General features: G+C 40.8%; 1 protein-coding gene across 1 annotated transcript; it reads left to right on the top strand.

Annotated features, from left to right (window-relative positions):
- Nucleotides 1-920: 920 nt before the first annotated feature.
- Nucleotides 921-18,674, top strand: RpL18 (ribosomal protein L18). The gene is made up of 5 exons (XM_070098193.1): nucleotides 921-989; nucleotides 1,123-1,209; nucleotides 5,249-5,455; nucleotides 7,632-7,755; nucleotides 18,499-18,674. Exons 1-5 carry the CDS (start codon nucleotides 987-989, stop codon nucleotides 18,642-18,644), a joined length of 567 nt encoding a protein of 188 aa, XP_069954294.1. The 5' UTR covers nucleotides 921-986; the 3' UTR covers nucleotides 18,645-18,674.
- The last annotated feature ends 523 nt before the right edge of the window (nucleotides 18,675-19,197 follow it).

The following is a 19,197-nucleotide window of genomic DNA, read 5'->3' as shown; positions in this document are numbered from 1 at the left end:
TTTATGTCAATTTATTACACATTTTCAATAAAGATTTTCTTCATATGGTTTATTAGCTTACTTCATATATAATACACGAGGTTTGATAAAGCTCATGGAGCAGGGAGAGAGAGGACCCAGTAGCAGCCGGTGAAGAGGCGGGGCCAGGAGCTAAGTTTCGACCCCTGCAACCACAAATAGGTGAGTACACAGGCCTCCCTAACCTATATAATGACACCTCATATATAAATTTTTGGCTCCGTCACTGACTATGGTGAGAAATACGTCTCAAAATAATGATAATAAAACCTTGACGAGTGAAATTTTATTCGTTTTTATTTTCTAGTGGAAGGAAATAAGTTTTTTACTAATGTTTTTTCAAGCTTACAAAGTTTATATTTGGTTTTGAAGGAAGACACACATGTGTATAATACATTACTTGTATCAAATTACTCTTTTTACTATTGTTTAAAAAAGCAAAAATTGTAATCAAATGTACTGTAAACTTCTATGTAACTTCTCTGTATGTCCATTAACAAATATAAAATTAATTTTATTAATTTTATTAATTTTATTGGGGCTGTATCCCCTCAAGGAAGGTTCCTTGATGTTGGTGAGGGGCTCTTGATTTAGGGAATTGGATCTGTGCTCCAGTTCCCCGAATTAAGCCTGAATGCCTTCCACATCCCCCCCCAGGCGCTGTATAATCCTCTGGGTTTAGCGCTTCCCCCCTTGATTATAATAATAATAATAATAATTGGGGCTGTATTCCTCCGTACACATCTTACCCAAAACATTTTGCGCGATAAATAACCACAAACGCAATAAACGTTTACTAAAACAATTTTTCTGTCTTCTTCTTTTTATTATAAGTATTATTCTAGGAGTGTTACAATTTATTATTACAATTAAAACGTGATATTTATAAGATAGTAAAGGTGTAGGTGTTGTTGTGGTGTCAACACTACCCATAATGCTCAGCTCCTCCTCTACAACCTCTGGTCGCAATGGTGAGGCTTGACTCCACTTACAACGCAAAATCCTCTTTCATCTCCTTTGTCCTTCACTTTGTGGGTTATTTTCTGATGCGGTATGGTAGAGCGGTTCCTCGAGCGTGGTTGTTAATTGATTGTTTCATTTCAGGGTAAGGATATATCCCATAAACATGACCGAAAGGTCATCAGGCGGAAGCCCAAGTCACAAGATGTTTATTTGAGGCTTCTGGTTAAGGTTAGTGTTATTGGTTGTTGTTAGTGCATGTTTTACCAGTACCTGCACTCAAAGTGTGGAAATTTTATACTCTGGACTTTATTTAATACTATAACAGTGGTTTGAGAATTGGTCTAAGAGATGCTTAGGGAGGTATTTCAGTATAATTTGTTCATTTCATCGTACAGTTACTAGTATTAGAAATAATATAACTGCAAAATACTGTAATAAGCGTACATAAAAGTTGCGTAATATTTTCACCTAACAATTGAGCAGCATTGCAGTTGGCTCACAAGTTTAAATTTGTCATTTTGAATATTTTTCACACAATGGAGCCGTGTTGAATGGCCCATACTGGTTTAGCACTTGTTTTTAATAAAATTTACATAATAGGTATCCAGTGAAATCACCTGTCTTGAGTTATCTAAGAGGCAGGCTTGGCCACCCAGGATAACCCAATAAAGTTAATGCTTCACTGAGGGACAATCTTGTTTCCTTTGGGGTCCTTGAATATTCTCACCCAGGTACCTACTTATTGCTAGGTTAACAGGAGCAGCAGGTGTTAGGAAACATGCTCTATAGCTAGTGCACTCGGCTAACACATCGAAGTTCGTGGTTTGAACCCTAGTACAGGTGGAAACATTAGGATGTGTTTCCTTAAGACACCTGCTGCCCCTGTTCACCTAGCAGTAAGTAGATACCTGGGTGTTAGTCGACTGGTGTGGGTTGCATCCTGGGACAAAATTAACCTAATTTGCCTGAATTGCTTTACATAGTAAGGTGCTTTCTGTATAGTAGTATGTCATTGATGTCAGCTAGACCTGTATACCTTGTATTTGTGTATACCTGAATAAACTTACATGTACTTGTAGAAATTATTATTTCCCATGTGCTGGGGAGCAGTGACCTGAGGATGCTATCAACTAAGCCACAAGTGACCCAACATGATTTAGGTTTATTTTAGGTAAGGTTACATTATAGGTTTATACCTGCTGATAATTTTGCTAAATTTTTATATAGTGCATTTAAATCTGTAGGAAAATATTTTAGACATCTGACCAATCACTGACTTGATAATGTCAGTGAGGTAGCTGGTATTCATTAGAAATATGCTATGTATATGCTTCAGAACCATTGTACAGATGCATTACTATCTTCAAACTAATTTCTAGATTTCCTGGTCAGGCTTGTTTTATCAACAGTAGACCTACTGGACCATGCTTGGTAGGTCTTGCATCCATCCATTCTTATCCATGCATCTTCAACATATTTTTTAAGCTAAACAAAAAGTTCTGTACCAAATGACAGCCCTTGAGGATTTGTTCATCATCCATAATTATAGCCAAATCAGTGATATTCCAGTATCCTTTCAAAATCCAAATGTATCAAACTGTAATCTGTTTCTGCAAATAATCATAATCACACTGTATTCTGCAAAGTTGCCAAGTTTTCAAATCTCTGACATCAGGCAGCTTTCTGGTAATTTGATTTAGGTTTATATTTAGGGTAGTTTCTGTCCTTGCCAATAATTTGCTAAATTTGTGTGGGAGACCTCTTCACTAGAAGGAAGGAAAGGAAAATATCAGACTACTGAAGTGTATGTCATTGTTTTTAACCTATTTTCTTTGGGAAAAATTGCCGTAGAGGATTATGTTGTGTATGTTATATGGAGAACAGTACAGTTCCAGTGTCATACCTTCATTTTGAGACTGATTGCGGGTTCTATCCCCGCCCGTGGTATGGTTTGGTTGCAATCGTGTCATTACGATTTCGTGAGTCATACCTTCATTGGTTGCAGCACAATGAATATGGATTTTATTTTGTGTCTCTGACTTGCTGATTGGTCAGACCTCTCCCAGAACTTAAGTACAGTGGACCCCCAAGTTTCGGCAGCATCGACTTTCGGCAAGTTTTTTCAGCAAAATTTGGCCTCGAGTTTTGTGATTAGACTCGTGATTCGGCGACCGTCCGGTACCCGTCCGCCCGTCACCGCGCACACGAAGCCAGTCTCCCACGCCATTCACGCTCAGTGTGCCATTGTTTTCCAACACGTGACCATCACCCCGCGGGTTCATACATAATAATCCATTGTTTTTTGTGATTGCAACTGCTAAATAAGTCACCATGGGCCCAAGGAAAGCTAGTGCAAGCTCTTTGGTAAAGAAAGCGAAGAACATGATCCAGAGGGATTTTGAAGGGTTTGAGGCAAACCCTGACCCTGCCGACCCTCTGCCTGTTGTGGAAGGTGTGGCATTGGGCAAGTCCATGGGGTTGGAGGCGAGTGACGGGGATGTGGAAGAGTTGGTGGAGGACCACAGGGAAGAGCTAACCACTGACGAACTGCAAGAGCTTCAACTGGAACAGCGTCAGACCACAGCTGAGGAACTTGCTTCAGAGGAGGAGGAAAAGAGAGTGAAGGAGGTGCCCTCTTCGGTGATTAAGGACATGTGTTCAAAGTGGAATGAGTTGCAAAGTTTTGTTGAAAAGTATCACCCTGACCAAGCTGAAACAAGCCATATCTGCAACATGTTCAGTGACAAAAACTTGTCCTACATCAGGCAAATCGTAAAGAAATGCCAGGAACAGACCTCTCGGAACATATTTTGTGTGACAGGGGTCCAGTGACTCTCAAGTTGTTCCCAGTGGCATTAAAAGAAGGGAAGTAACCGCAGAAGAGGACTTGCTACCTGAATTCCTAATGGAAGGAGATTCTCTTTCCAAACAATAGTGTACACCTTCCTATCCCCTCCTCCCATCTTCCATCCACCCAAAAGTCTTCAGTAAAGGTAAGTGTAATGTTATTTTTTATATGCATGTACTTGATTTCTGATTATTTTCAGTATGTAAATCTTTATTTAATTTGAAAAAAAAATATTTTTTAATATTTTTGGGTGTCTGGAACGGATTAATTTTATTTCCATTATTTCTTATGGGGAAAATGGTTTCAAGTTTCGTGATTTTCGACTTTCAGCAGGCTCTCTGGAATGGATTAATCATGAAACTCGGGGGGTCCACTGTACTAGCATCAAAATCTCCCCAATATACCTGTAGTAAACCTATTGACACATTCTGATATGCACCGTAAGTAATAATATGTCACATTTGATGCCATTCTAATACAGCCTCTTCTCACTTAATGATGCAGTTCCGTTCCTAAGACCGTATTGGTAAACGAATTCGTCGCAAAGCAAGGAGCATACTGTAATTGTAGTGGGTTTGTGTCAACCATCTTTGATATTGTTTTAATATCACCTTTGCACCATTTATAGCATTCTTGGTTTATCAGTGTTGGTAGAATTACCGACTATGTTAGGTAAAAGGACACAGGTACAACTAATGACATTTTATTGTGGCAACGTTTAGCTCCTGGAGAGCGAAACGTTGCCACAATAAAATGTCACTTTGCTTGCACTTGTGTTTTTTTACCTTACATTTTTAGTATTTTTTAAATGTTTATACAGTAGCGTACTGTATATTGTAATACAGAATAGAGGAAATTAGCTCTAGTATACATTATTTAGGTATGCATACTGGTCAAAGAGCCTATCATAAGTATGCGTCATCGGTAAACGAGTACATTGCTAAGTGAGGAGAGGCTATATAACTAAACTTTGGGGAAATATTTATTTTTATGTTCACTCTTTAGTTATTTTATTTGGAACCTAACCAAACAACCTGTGACTTATCTGTGAACTGTTTTGATTTTCCTGCTCTGGTGGCTCAACCTGGAGCCAGACCTCCCAGTTGATTCTGTGCAGTTTTTAGCATATAAGTACAGTAAATAATAAACTTGTTTTCATTTATACTAATGTCTGCTTAGTTTCCAACAGATCATGGTGGGTCAGAGGTGTATTGTTGAATTATTATTATGTGACATCTGTTGGTCTGGCTAAGCCTAGGAACCAAGGGTGCCAGAAAATTGGTGTTTCGTCAGTAATGCAGTACATTGGTATTCACAGACTGATTAGAATTAAATTGTTGGGTAATTTGTTAATATAATTTACACTCCAACTGACCTTGAGAGGAAATGGTTTTAAGATGTATGTATATGATTTTTCAGCTTTACCGCTTTCTGGCACGTCGCACCAACTCCAAGTTCAACAAGATTGTTTTGAAGAGACTGTTCATGTCACGCATTCACCATCCACCTCTCTCTCTCTCCCATCTTGTGCGCCTTGCAAAGAAACCTGGCCGCCAGGGAAAGATTATATGTGTTGTTGGCACTGTCACTGATGATGTACGCATCTTCAAGATCCCCAAACTCACAGTAAGTTTTATGTACAATCAACTGTTTTTAAAAGCTACTCAGTACATGTATAGTGTGACTTATTGTTAATATGATTAAAAAAGTACATAAAAAATTGACCTTTTCATGTGCTATTTCAACCATGCTTACAAAAAATCGCACTATGGAGAAGCTTTATAAAAGAGCTGACTATATACAGTATATACAAGGCATTTTATGGCAGAAAAGAATGAGCCACCTTGGCCAAAATCCAGGTTGGTGAAAGAATCAGTTACAGTGGAAACTTGGTACTTAAACAGCTCCCTACTCAAACAGTTCGGCATTTGAATGCATTGTTTGGTAAAAAGAAATCACTTAGTAGTTGACCGTTTGCTCGGCACTCGACCAAACAAACATGATCTGCCAGAATTTCACTGTAAACTGTTTTGTTTCTCTTTTTTTTTTTTTTTTTTTTTTTGTCATGTCACCATGGGGCCTAAGAAGATTAGTGATAACAACCAACAAAGAAAATTGGTTGGGAAAAATGTTTGGTATTCGAACAGGTCAGCACTCGAACAGCCTTCTGGAACGAATTAAGTTGGAGTGTCGAGATTCCACAGTACTTTGTTTCATCTGTTAGTGAGACGGTATTGTAATTGTTATCCATCTGCAAGTTAGGCTCAGAGTCATGAAGTATAATAACTTGAGCTTCATAGCTCAAGCGAAATTTTACTGCATTTTTCTCCATTGTTTGAATTTGGTGCTATTCTTTTCTGTCGAGCAAAGCCTCATACATCTTATATGTGAGTTTGTCCATGGGGCAACAGTTTTTTTTTTTTTTTTTTTTTTTTTTTTTTTTTTTTTTTTTTTTTTTTTTTTTTTTTTTTGTCCCTTAACACTGCTGTCATGTTCTTACAGCATGACTAGTTATTACGCAAGGGATAAAGAAAAATTGCAGATCGTTAGGAAGGTCAATGACTATTATCATGACCTTCTGGATTGAACTGTAAACAGACTTACTTTTAAATATTACAAATAAAATAGTGCTTGTTTGGTGCTTCCTGTGGGGCAGTTAGATGAATTTGATTGGGTAATTGTGAATTGGCAAAATGGGAACTAATTCTCAATTTTTATACTATTATAAGAAGTTGATAATTAATGAGGATGGAAGTGGTTAGCCAGTATCTTGTGGTAATCTGATAGCCAGAAAAAATGGCATATGCCTTTTAATGTGGATAAATGTAAGGGTCTAATTCTAAGTAAAGAAAATAACCAAGGCACATTAACTAATATAGATCTTAATTGGATTGAAGGCAAAAATCATCCAGGAGTTCTGAATAGCAAAATTGTAAAGCATTGTAGTGCAGAACTGCCACTCATAAATTTTGTTGTATTCTAGGTTAAATATTCATAATTTGCTATAAATTATTTCTTTGGTAGATTGTCCTCTTCACTATATTTAGTGTTTTATTTATGAAGTATGGTGTTAGCTATAAAATCAAGCAGCTTGTTTTATCTACCATTTTATCAAAGATATTTATTGGTCCTATATTTTCCTTATTATATTTGTAAGGGATGGTAATATACTCCTTAGCAATATGTACATTGAAACCTTCCTTAATATATGTAGCAGTTATGTAAGCCAAGAACTAAGGGCAGCCCCACCCCCAAGGGGAGTCTGGGATATACAGGTGCTCCTCAACTTTACAATATTTCAACTTTTCAAGAGTGCAAAAGTAATTACTTTGGAGATAATTACCCAGCATGAAGGCTGATATTTCGTTACAGTAATTATTTGTTTATTTAATGACATTTATTTTCTTATTTAGCATTTCATATTCATATTCGACTTTGATGGGTTTGTGGGAACATAACCGCATTGTAAGTCAAAGAGCACCTGTACAGTACCTTGGTTACTGTGTGGGATTTAATAAATCTGTAGTAGTTGTTATTTATTGTAAGGTCATGTATATATAAATACAAAATACAGCCAGTCCTTACATGATGTCGTCGATGGGTTCTTGAAAACCAAGTTTAAGGGAAATGACGTATAACGAAACCGATTTTACCATGGGCTAATTGATGTAAACATCGGGTGCACAACAAAACTACATTAAATGAGGACTTACTGTAGAAGGCAAGATTAGTTTTCAAAAGTGTACTGTTCCTTAATTCATATATAAAATGTATTACTTGAAATTAATGAAACTTGTTTCAGATATGTGCTTTACGTGTAACAGCACGTGCCCGTGCCCGAATTGAAAAGGCTGGAGGAGAAATTATTACATTTGATATCCTTGCTCGTCGGTCTCCCTTGGGTAAAAAAACACTACTCATCCAGGGTAAGTTTTCAGTGTTTTATTCAGTTGGGTATACTGTGTCACAGACTTGATTTCTGCATGTACAACAGAAAAAGTAAGCCAATAGATACTTGAGTTTGTGATTAATAGCACATAGTTATAGTAAACCAAGCAAAATCTAGCCTTAGCAAAGTGAAAAGCTTAATAATACTTCAAGACATCTCGTACTGCTGACAATTTTGGTGATGTCCATATTGTCATCATCACTATCCACTTTATCTACAGGGAAACCAATAACTTGATTTTGCAATTTCTGCATCACTACTCAGGTAACGAGGATTTTCATCATTATCTTCCAACCATTAAAAATATCTCTGTGTAATCCTCCCTATTTTGAGGAGCACAGCCTCTCCTCACTTAGCGACGTACTCATTTACCGATGACTCGGACTTCTGACAGGCTCTCTGACCAGTATGCATACCTGAATAATGTATATTAGAGCTGATTTCATCTATTCTGTTTTATTACATTATACAGTGGACCTCCAAGTTTCGTGATTAATCTGTTCCAGAGTCTACCAAAAGTCGGAATTCACGAATGTCGAAACCATTTTCTCCATGAGAAATAATGTCAATCCAATTAATCCGTTCCAAACACCCAAAAGTATTAACAAAAATTAGTTTTTTTTAGATTAAATATAGATTTACATATAGAAAAGAATGAGAAATTAAGTATAAAACAATATCACACTTCATTGAAGACTCTTGTTGGTGTATGGAAGACAGGAGGAGGGGAGAGGATGGAGAAGTAACACTGTTGTTTGGAAGGGAGAATCCCCTTCCATAAAAACTTTAGGTACCAAGTCTTTATCTGGGATTACTTCCCTTTTGTTTTTTAATGCCACTAGGACCAGCTCGAGTCACTGGACTCCTGTCACTCGAAAAATTGCTCCAGACAGCTCTGTTTCTGGTGTCTATTTAATTTATTGTCTTATTAAATAATGTGTGTCAAGGTGTATTAGTCCTTTGAACATGAAGATGCATAGTATGCCATATTCCTGAATGGAATATACAGTATAAATTGGTACAAATAATTTTTTCATGTTTCTTTGGCCCTTTTTTAACATTGTAGAGGGAAATCTTGCATTACAATTGTTTAAAGGTGTGATTAGCCTGAAAGGAGTATGTGCTGTGTAGCATTACACTCCTTCGCGTAATACTGTTATGTGGATCTGCATTCTTTGGTTGTGTGCAGTTTTCTTCTTTCCTGACTGGTACACATTTTTCCTTGCAACAAAATCCCCTTGATTTCTCCCGGTGTCAAATTCTTGTGTCATTGCCATTGTGTATATTTGCTAATGAGGTAGTGTTAGCTAGTATTGAAAATAACTTTATTTACCCATGCTGCATTGTGTGGACTTGCATGGGCCTATATTTTTCCTGAGCATGAGGTGGTGTGTGAGCCAGTCACTTTAGCCAAGTACTAAAATAGTGGCACACTGTATATTCAAACACAAATGTGTTGGAAGTGCAATACCTGCACTCTGAAGTAGGGGTGTTAATGTGTTAGTTTTTTAACTGTAGTGTAGGCATGCCTCTGACAAGACAGTGATAGAATGAATGATGGTGATAGTGTTTCTTCTTTTTTGGGTCATCCTGCCTTGGTGGGAAAATGGCTGATGTAATAAACTAAAAAATGTGTATATATGTTGCAAGGAGTTGGGCTCCATGCATAAATTAATGTTGCACACAGTTAAAGGGTTAGGATTGTGGGTACACAAAAACCAATTAATTTCATACAGAAGGATATCTTTGGATAACTTTGCTCACATTCAGATATGTTAATTTTTGTTTTCACAAAAGTGAATCTACATTTTGTTTACTTACTGTATGTGTGAAACTAAACCCCATAACAAAGTGTAGTAACTTGGGCTTCATAGCTTAAGCAAAACTAGCAAAGTTTTCCCTATCGTTTGAATTCTTTGTTTTTGTTGTGCAAAGCCTCATACATCCTGTATGGCAGGAGGCAGCAACCTTTTTGGAGAGGGGGGCCAGACACCTATGCAGTCTCTCGGAGGAGGGCCATGTTATTAAATGTAATTTAAAAAAAAAATTCTCACACAGTGTTGTCATTAGTTTTTTAAACCAATTTTGGTCTAATTCTAATAATACTTAACACAATTTATCATAAATGATTAAATAAAAATTATTATCAAATGCAGATACTTACTGTAGAGTTATTTTGCCACCAGACAACAAACTCAAATGAAAAATTCTGAGGGAGGGTACGAAGGAACTTTTTCAGGGACTGCTTAACCTTGAAGTGAACTAATGCACCTGTATTTGATACTAATTAGATAATTTGTGTCCAGGTGTTAAGTTGGCGGGCTGGATGAAAACCTCACATGGGCTGGATGTAGGCTGGGGGTTGCCGACCCCTGCTATATGGGTTTGTTCGTTGGAAAACGGGCTTTTTTTTTTTTCTTCTTTTGCTTTATTGTCCCTTAACACTGCAGTCATGTTTTAATAGCATGACTAGTTATTACGCAGAGATAAAGGAAAATTGCAGAGCGGTTGGAAGGTCAATGACTCAACATGATCTTCTGGATTGAACTGTATACAAATTGCATTAAAATACAGCCTCTCCTCACTTAACCCTTTGACTGTTGCAACCCCCAATCCTGAAGTGTCTCCTGGTGTCGCAAAATTTAAAAAAAAAAAAAAAATATTTTTTCTTATGAAATGATAGAGAATCTTTTCCCGATTGTAATGACACAAAAAAAAACGAAATTTGATGGAAAACTGACGGAATTATTCTCTCGCAAAGTTAGCGACCTCAGCGCTGTTTACAAATCGGCGATTTCGCCCACTTTGAGCCCTATTTTCAGCTAATTCCATTATTCCAGTCGCCCAAACTCATAGCTATTTCTTTAGAACTCTATTTTTTCTATCGATTGAGTACAAGAAACTGCCCATTTACCGATTTCAACTACCTAATAATGTGGTCAGAAATTTGCAATTTGGCCAATTTCACGAAAACTAAAAAATATGACAATTTCAAAATAAGGTCCAGAATGAACAATGCAGACATTCCTGGCTCTAAAATAACATTTTCTTTGCTCATCAGTCATGTCTCCAGGCCCCTCTAATATTACTATTGCTTTCTATTTTGAATTTTTATTCAAACAAAAAATAGAAGACTTACTATTATGCAGACTACTGCAATACTGTAATAATTGTATAAATAACATCAACCCATTCATGACTGCATATTAGAATGGCTAGTTGGACATTTATTGGACAATGGCATCATTTGTTTACTTTTGAACATTGGCAAAAATCAAACATTTCCCCAACTTTGAGCTCCATTTCTAGGTTCTTTTTATAGTAAAATCAATCAAAATCACCTCTATTTCTATAATATGTTTTCCATTCTATCAAATGAGACCAAGAAAACGAGAATACAACAATAAATACTATACGAAAATAGACCACAAAGTCGGCATTTTAATTAAAAAAAACTGTCGGTTTTTTTTTTCTCATTATGCACTGCGTGCTCCAGGATTTTTTTTATATGGTGCACACTGACCACACAGACCCATTCTTTCACATGTGGGCCTACCAGCTTTCTCCTGCTTGATTTGAAGCCGCTAGAATTTATGAGTATATATACGTCAAACATGGTACCTCGTAAGACGTATATATACAGCCGTGACAGTCAAAGGGTTAACAATGAAGTTCCGTTCCTAAGACCACATCGGTAAATGAATTCGTTGCTAAGTGAGGAGCATACAATAATGGTACATAGTGGGTTTGTCAACCATCTTTGATATTGTTTTAATGTCACCTTTGCACCATTTAAATGTTTATATAGTAGTGTACTGTATATTGTAATAAAGCAGAATAGAGGAAATCAGCTCTGATATACATTATTCAGGTATGCATGCTGGTCAGAGAGCCTGTCGTAAGTCTGAGTCATCGGTAAACGAGTATGTTGCTAAGTGAGGAGAGGCTGTACTATAAATAAAGTAGTACCTATGTTTTGTGGTTTCTGTGTGTAAAATGCCTCTTCAAGGGGGGCTCCTAGGTGTGGTGAAGAGGCTCTTGGTCTGAGGAATTAGACCTGTCGGTCTTCTTCCTCAGACCGAACCTAATTACCCCCCATTCTCCCCTCCCCTATCCCATCCTCCCCATCCTCCCCTTTTTCCATTCCTCCTCCTCCTCCTCCCCACCCCTCCCTTTTGCCCTTCCTCTTTTTGGCCTTTGGGATTTCTCCCAGAGGCGTGCTAGTTCCTAGGTAGGGGAAAGGACACCGGGGTCCATCCCATTACGTTGAGGTTCTTGGCGGTGGCATAGTTTGCCGTGGAATCTGGATCGCCTGGGGATGTCCCGATCCCTCTCCAGTATCCCGGAGTAGCTTTGGGTATCTTTCGGGCGACGGGTGTATCTCTGGAAGCCACCTTTCGGATTCCGGGGGTGGTGGCCGAAGGAGGTATGCTTTGTGGCGGATATCCGGCCGCCCTCTCTTTTGTCCACCGAGGTAGCTCGGCAGATGTGAGGTTGCTATCCCGGATTGCTGGTTTACTGGCATGAAGGGTAGGGTATGGCACGGGTTCCATGCTGCATCTGCGCTACTAGCGGTGCTGAGGTCCTCTTGGGCGTGGAGGGAGATTTCCGGCCCTTTCATTCCTCCTGGGAACTATTCCTCCCCGCTCCCCCCTTTTTTTATTCTTTTTTTATTTTTATTTTCTTTTCTTCTTTCTTTTTTTTTTCTTAAAAACAAAAGGCAAAGGAGTAACCTAACCATGGAGAACCCAATCCATGAACCCGCTACCCCCGGGCCCCTTCTTGATACCGCACCCCATTCTGACCCTGCCTTGTGTTTAGACCACTCTTCGGACACTCCTGATGCCCCTGTACCTCTTGCTGGTGCTGTTTCCTCACCCGCTTCAGGTACCGGGGCTTCGACTGACTCCTTCGATTGTCTGAACTCCGCTCTCCTTTGACTATGCTTCCGGCTTCTCCCTCTACGGTACGGCAATTTTCGAATCACCCGCCCATTTCATGCCGGACCAACTCCGGTCCTACTCCTAAACGCCAACGTCAATCTCCTGATGATGCTCCTTCGTTACCTTCCCATTCTACTCAGAAAAGACCGACACGTCAAGCACTCCCTCTCCACGCTCAGTTTCGGACCACACAATGGACTAAATTCTTTACTTTAAGACCGACTTCTTCTTCTGCCTACCTTTCTGACCATAGTATTGGCAAAGCGCTCCTGCGTCATGTTGGTAGAGATATTTCATTTCATGCTCTCAAGAGCGGTACGCGCATCGTCACTGTCCAGAATGCTACCCAAGCTCATGATCTTTCTCTCCTTTCGAATATCACTATCGAAAAACATCTTTCTCTCAATTCTTGTAGTGGTACTGTCATTCTGCCCCATACCATAGTCCAACAGAATTTTCAGTCACGTGGCAATGACATTTTTGAACAGCTGGAACTCCAGGATCTCCCAATCCTCAAAGTAGACACTTATGTCCTTCCTGCCCGGGGGCGGAGACGTTACCCTTGCAATGTGGCTCGTTTAACTTTTGACAGCCGAGAACTCCCGTCCTCTGTATATGTCGCGGGACATCGGTTACAAGTTCGAAAGGTGATACCTACACCGCAACAATGTAGAAATTGCTGGCGTTTTGGTCACCCAGCGAAATATTGCAGATCTATGGCCGAATGCCCAGTCTGTGGTGCCGACGACCATTCTAATACATCTTGCAGTCAACTTCCATCTTGCCTTAATTGTAATGAAGCTCACCCTTCGTACTCCCGCCGTTGCCAGGTCTACTTAAATGAACGTGAAATCCGTTGCCTCAAAGAGGCAGAAGGTCTCCCTTATGCTATGGCAGTTACTCATCTCTGCCTCCAAGGGAGACTACCCCGTGTTTCTTATTCTCGTGTTTCCAAACATCACCCCACTTCTGGGGTCCCATCTTCTGCAGGCTCCTCTGTTGTTACCCCTCCCATAGCCATTCCGGCATCTAATCCTTTTGCTGTCCTTGGCTCTGACGTCCCGACTACAACTCAGTCTGTTCTCACATCTTCGCGTCCTTCCTCACAAGCCCCAGTATCGACAAGACCTCGTACGACACCTAATACCAATCGCCCCTCTACTTCTCAGAAGTCCAAAAAATCCACATTGCTCAAATCTTCTTTGCCCCTTCCTTCCCTTCTTCCACCTCCACACTTTACCTTTCCAGTCTCTGTACCTAGTTCTTCCCCTCTCTCTGGCTCTATTACAAGTGTGGAGATTCACCCTCCTCCTCGTACTATGCCTTCCACCCCCGTCCCCTCCCAAGTTTCTCCCTCTTCTGCCACCTCCCAGGTTTCTGCCTCTTCTGTCCCCCCCCCCCCCCCCCACACTTCATCTCCAGTCCCTTACACTCTTCCCTCCCCCTCTACTTTGGTACAGTCCATTACTGTCCTAATCTTTACTCGCCCTCCTCCTTCTATCTCCAATATGGTCTCCCATACATCTTTGAATTCAGAAACACTTGAAGCCATTTCAGAATATATTGCAGAGACTAAACCTTCAATGGAAACTGATTCACTTCCTGTTCCTTCTCTTCCCTCTCCTCCATCTTCACAACCCCATTCTTCGCAACGCTCCATTCCTTCGCTACTTGAACGTCTTCCAATGCCACCACACGTTGACTTTTCTAACCCCTCTAGTCCGTAGGTGCCTTTACCTACAGATTCCTGGTATTTTCTTCATCCCCAATCATGGCCTATTTACAGTGGAATATCCGCGGCCTCAGGGGTAATCGGGGTGAGCTTCAGATGTTGCTTTCCAGGTTTTCCCCTGTTGGTGCTTGCTTACAAGAACCAAAATTACACTCGGCTGTTTTCCAACCTATCTCAGGCTATAATTTGTTGTATTCTTCGGATCCTTTCTCAGATGGGACCTTTAATGAAAGTGCCCTTCTTCTACGCAATGATATTCCGTACTGTCAACTATTTGTCCATACCTCGCTGCATTACACTGCAGCCCGTATCCACTTGAATAAGTGGTTTACAATATGTTCTTTATATCTCTCTCCTTCTCGAGCATTTTCTATCCCAGACTTTACCTTTCTTGTTTCATCCTTACCGCCACCACTTCTGTTACTTGGTGATTTTAATGCCCACCTTTTCCTCTGGGGGGGGTCTCATTGTGACTCACGTGGCATCCAGTTGGAGGCTTTTCTCGCCTCTCACCCCCTCCATGTTTTAAATACGGGTACTCCCACCCATTTTGATCCTCGTACTCATACTCTCTCTTGCATCGATCTATCAGTCTGCTCTTCCTCCACTGCACTAGACTTCACCTGGTCTGTTCTACCGGACTTACATGACAGCGATCATTTTCCGATCATTCTTACTTCTCCTTCCTATTCACCACCTTTCTGTAGCCCTCGCTGGCAATTTGATCGGGCAAATTGGGATCATTACTCACACCTCACTGCTTTTCGTGAGGTTCCTTCTTCATCCTCCATTGATGAGCTAGTACACATCTTCTCGACGTCGGTTTATTCCGCAGCTTCTCATTCTATACCCCAAACCTCAGGCAGGCATTCTCAGAAGTGCGTGCCTTGGTGGTCTTCTGCTTGTGCTCGTGCAGTACGTTTGAAACGCGCTGCATGGGGCAGGTACCGGTACAATAGAACCGCTGAGAGACTTCTTGATTTTAAGCAGAAGCGTGCAATCGCTCGCCGTGTCATCCGTGAAGCTAAACGCACTTGTTGGCGAGACTATGTTTCCACCATCACCTCTGCTTCTTCTATGAGTGCAGTCTGGAAAAAAGTGAGGAAATTGAGTGGTAAATACTCTCCTGACCCGGCTCCTGTTCTATGGGTCGCTGGTGTTGATGTAGCAAACCCTCTCGACGTTGCCATTGAACTTGGCACACATCTGGTCCGTATTTCCCGAGGGCTCCATCTATGCCCCTCGTTTCTTTCCTCAAAGTCTGCCAGAGAGTTAGTACCCTTGGACTTTTTTTCTCTCAGAGAAGAACAGTATAATGTGCCTTTTACACTTCAAGAATTAGAGGCAACGCTCTCAGCTTGCCGATCATCGGCAGCTGGGCCTGACGACATTCATATTCGTATGTTACAACATTTACATCGGTCAGCCCTTGTAGTCCTCTTACACCTCTTCAATCTTATTTGGGCACAAGGAGTTCTTCCCCAGCTGTGGAAATCTGCCATTGTTCTCTCTTTCCGCAAACCAGGTACTACAGGACATGATGCCTCCCACTATCGTCCCATCGCTCTTACTAGTGCAGTTTGCAAAGTGATGGAACGTTTCGTAAATCGACGTTTAATGTGGTATTTAGAGACACACAACAGTCTCTCCGCTAGTCAATATGGCTTTCGTAAGGGTCGTTCTACCATAGACCCCTTACTACGCTTGGATACGTATGTTCGTAATGCCTTTGCGAATAATCACTCAGTTATTGCCATATTTTTTGACCTTGAGAAGGCATATGACACAACTTGGAGGTACAATATTTTGGCCCAGGCCCATTCCTTAGGCCTCCGAGGGAATCTACCATCCTTCCTTAAGAACTTTTTAACTGACAGACATATCCGTGTTCGAGCCAATAATGTTCTTTCCCCGGACTTTGTCCAAGCTGAAGGTGTCCCTCAGGGATGTGTTCTAAGCACAACACTTTTCTCCTTGCTATAAATGATTTGGCCTCTGTTCTTCCACCCAATATTTGGTCATCACTCTATGTTGATGACTTCGCTATTGCTTGTGCAGGCGCTGACTGTCATCTTATTGCAGTTTCTCTCCAGCATGCGGTCGACCGTGTTTCCACTTGGGCCACCACGCATGGGTTTAAATTTTCAAGTACCAAAACTCACCAAATTACTTTCACTAGACGCTCTGTTATCTCCGATCATCCTTTGTATCTCTATGGCTCCCGTATCCCCGAACGTGATAGTCAGATTTCTAGGCCTTCTCTTTGACCGTAGGTTATCCTGGAAACCTCGCATTACCTCTCTGAAGGCAGCTTGTCACAGCCGGCTAAACCTTCTTAAAACCCTTGCTCATCTTTCCTGGGGAGCTGATCGTCGAACTCTGCTTCGCCTACATTCAGCCCTCGTTTTATCGAAACTCGATTATGGTGACCAGATTTATTCCGCGGCCTCTCCTGCTACTCTCTCTAGCCTTAACTCTATCCATCACCAAGGATTACGTTTGTGCCTTGGTGCTTTTCGCTCTTCCCCTGTTGAGAGCCTCTATACAGAAGCGAATGTTCCATCCTTGTCTGATCGCCGTGATGCCCATTGCCTTCGCTACTATGTACGCTCTCACGATCTACACAATCCTTCCATTTATAGAATGGTCACCGATATTAGTAGACATTCTTTATTCGTTCGCCGCCCCTGTTTGCTCCGTCCCTTTTCTCTTCGCCTACATTCACTCTTGTGTTCCCTTCAGTTACCACCTTTATATGTTCATGTAGCATCTCACTTTTCCCTACCCCCCTGGGAAGTTCCAGCTGTTCGGGTCTGTTCTTTCTCACTCCCTTGCTCGAAAGCTCAACTGCCTACGGTGGCTTCCCGCTCTCTTTTTCTTGATCACTTCCACTCCCATTCTCATGCCACCGCTGTGTACACAGATGGCTCTAAGTCTTCAGACGGCGTCGGATTCGCAGCAGTGTTTCCGGACAGCGTCGTGTGGGGGCATTTACTATCTTCAGCTAGCATTTTTACTGCTGAACTGTATGCCATTCTTGCGGCACTTATTCGTATTGCATCTATGCCTGTGTCATCATTTGTAGTAGTCTCAGACTCCCTTAGTGCTCTACAGGCTATACGAAAATTTGATACATCTCATCCCCTAGTTCTCCGTATCCAACTTTGGCTACGCCGTATCTCTACCAAACATAAAGATATTGTTTTTTGTTGGGTCCCTGGTCATGTCGACGTACAGGGCAATGAACAGGCAGACACTGCTGCGCGGTCAGCAGTACATGACCTACCAATTTCCTATCGAGGTGTTCCATTTCTGGACTATTTTGCTGCAATAGCTACCCACCTTCGCACCCGTTGGCAGTAACGTTGGTCAACTCTGCTCGGTAACAAACTTCATTCTATTAAACCGAGCATAGGTTACTGGCCGTCTTCTTGTCATCAGTGCCGAGGTTGGGAGACCCCACTCTCCCGCCTTCGCATTGGCCACACTCGTCTTACTCATGGGTATCTCATGGAGAGGCACCCTGTTCCTCTCTGTGAGCAGTGTCAAGTTCCAGTATCGATTAGCCACATTCTGTTAGACTGCCCTCTCTATCAACGAGCACGCAGAATTTACTTCCAACGTCGTCTTCGTTCTACTACTCTCTCTTTACCTTCCCTTCTTGCTGATGGACCCTCCTTTAATCCTGACTCTCTCATTGACTTCTTGACAATGACTGATTTACTCCACAAACTCTGATGATACTTTTCACACTCCCCTCAACCCTTTCTAGTTCAGTCTCTTGCTGCCCTTTACCCTTTCACCATCCACTACCCCGCTGTCATCCGTAACCTATTACTCATCCATCTCCCTTTTGCCACCTGATGCCCTCGCTTCCTTCCTGCCCTGCAGCGCTGTATAGTCCTTGTGGCTTAGCGCTTCTTTTTTATTATAATAATAATAATCTTCATGGCTATCCATAAAGTACCCCTGGTATAGAGCATGTTCTGAATTTATATTGTATTGAAGTTTAACTTTGTTATAATTCATTTCATTGTGTGTACAGGTAAACGTAATGCACGTGAAGCATGCAAAAGATTTGGTCCTGCTCCAGGTCTTCCTCACAGTCACACCAAACCCTTGGTACGCAGCAAGGGACGCAAGTTCGAGAGGGCTCGTGGCAGGAGGTCCAGCTGTGGTTATAAGAAATAAAAATTGGTATGAGAATAAACAAGCTAAGACTTTTTATTTTTAATCCAACCTTAAATTAGCTTCGGTATTTGTGACTTCATGATATTTGATTCTTAGCCAATGGAACATATGCTTAAAAAACACTGTAGATCAAGATGAGATAATTAGGTATAATGATGGTATAAGCCTCAGGTATGGCCGGTGAAGAAGCTTTCTAAGGAAGTTGAAAAAGTGGCATCTGTAGTAGTAATAGTAGTAGTAGTAACAAAATTTTTGTCTGCCATGACCTGTATAATTTACTTTGCCTTCTCTGTAATGCATGTAGATGTCATATTCAATATTTCCTGAAGATTAGCCATTTTTTAGTGTTGGCTGTGGATGGGAGGGGATGACAGCCTTCAAAATAAGTTTGACATCTTTTTTTTTTTTTTACCAAGGCTGGTTATATGGTCTTATTGTGTATTATAGCTTGGTATTATTGTGAGATTGAGGTACAGTATTTCAGTACACATTACTGTGCTTGAAGTTAGTTGAAACGAGAAATGTCATTTGGTTTCAGTGAACCAGTTTTGAT

The sequence above is a fragment of the Cherax quadricarinatus genome, chromosome 61, assembly GCF_038502225.1.
Source record: "Cherax quadricarinatus isolate ZL_2023a chromosome 61, ASM3850222v1, whole genome shotgun sequence".
Classification (NCBI taxonomy): Eukaryota; Metazoa; Arthropoda; class Malacostraca; order Decapoda; family Parastacidae; genus Cherax; species Cherax quadricarinatus.
The sequence above is the reverse complement of the archived record's forward strand: the minus strand, read 5'-3'. Positions and strand labels throughout refer to the sequence as shown.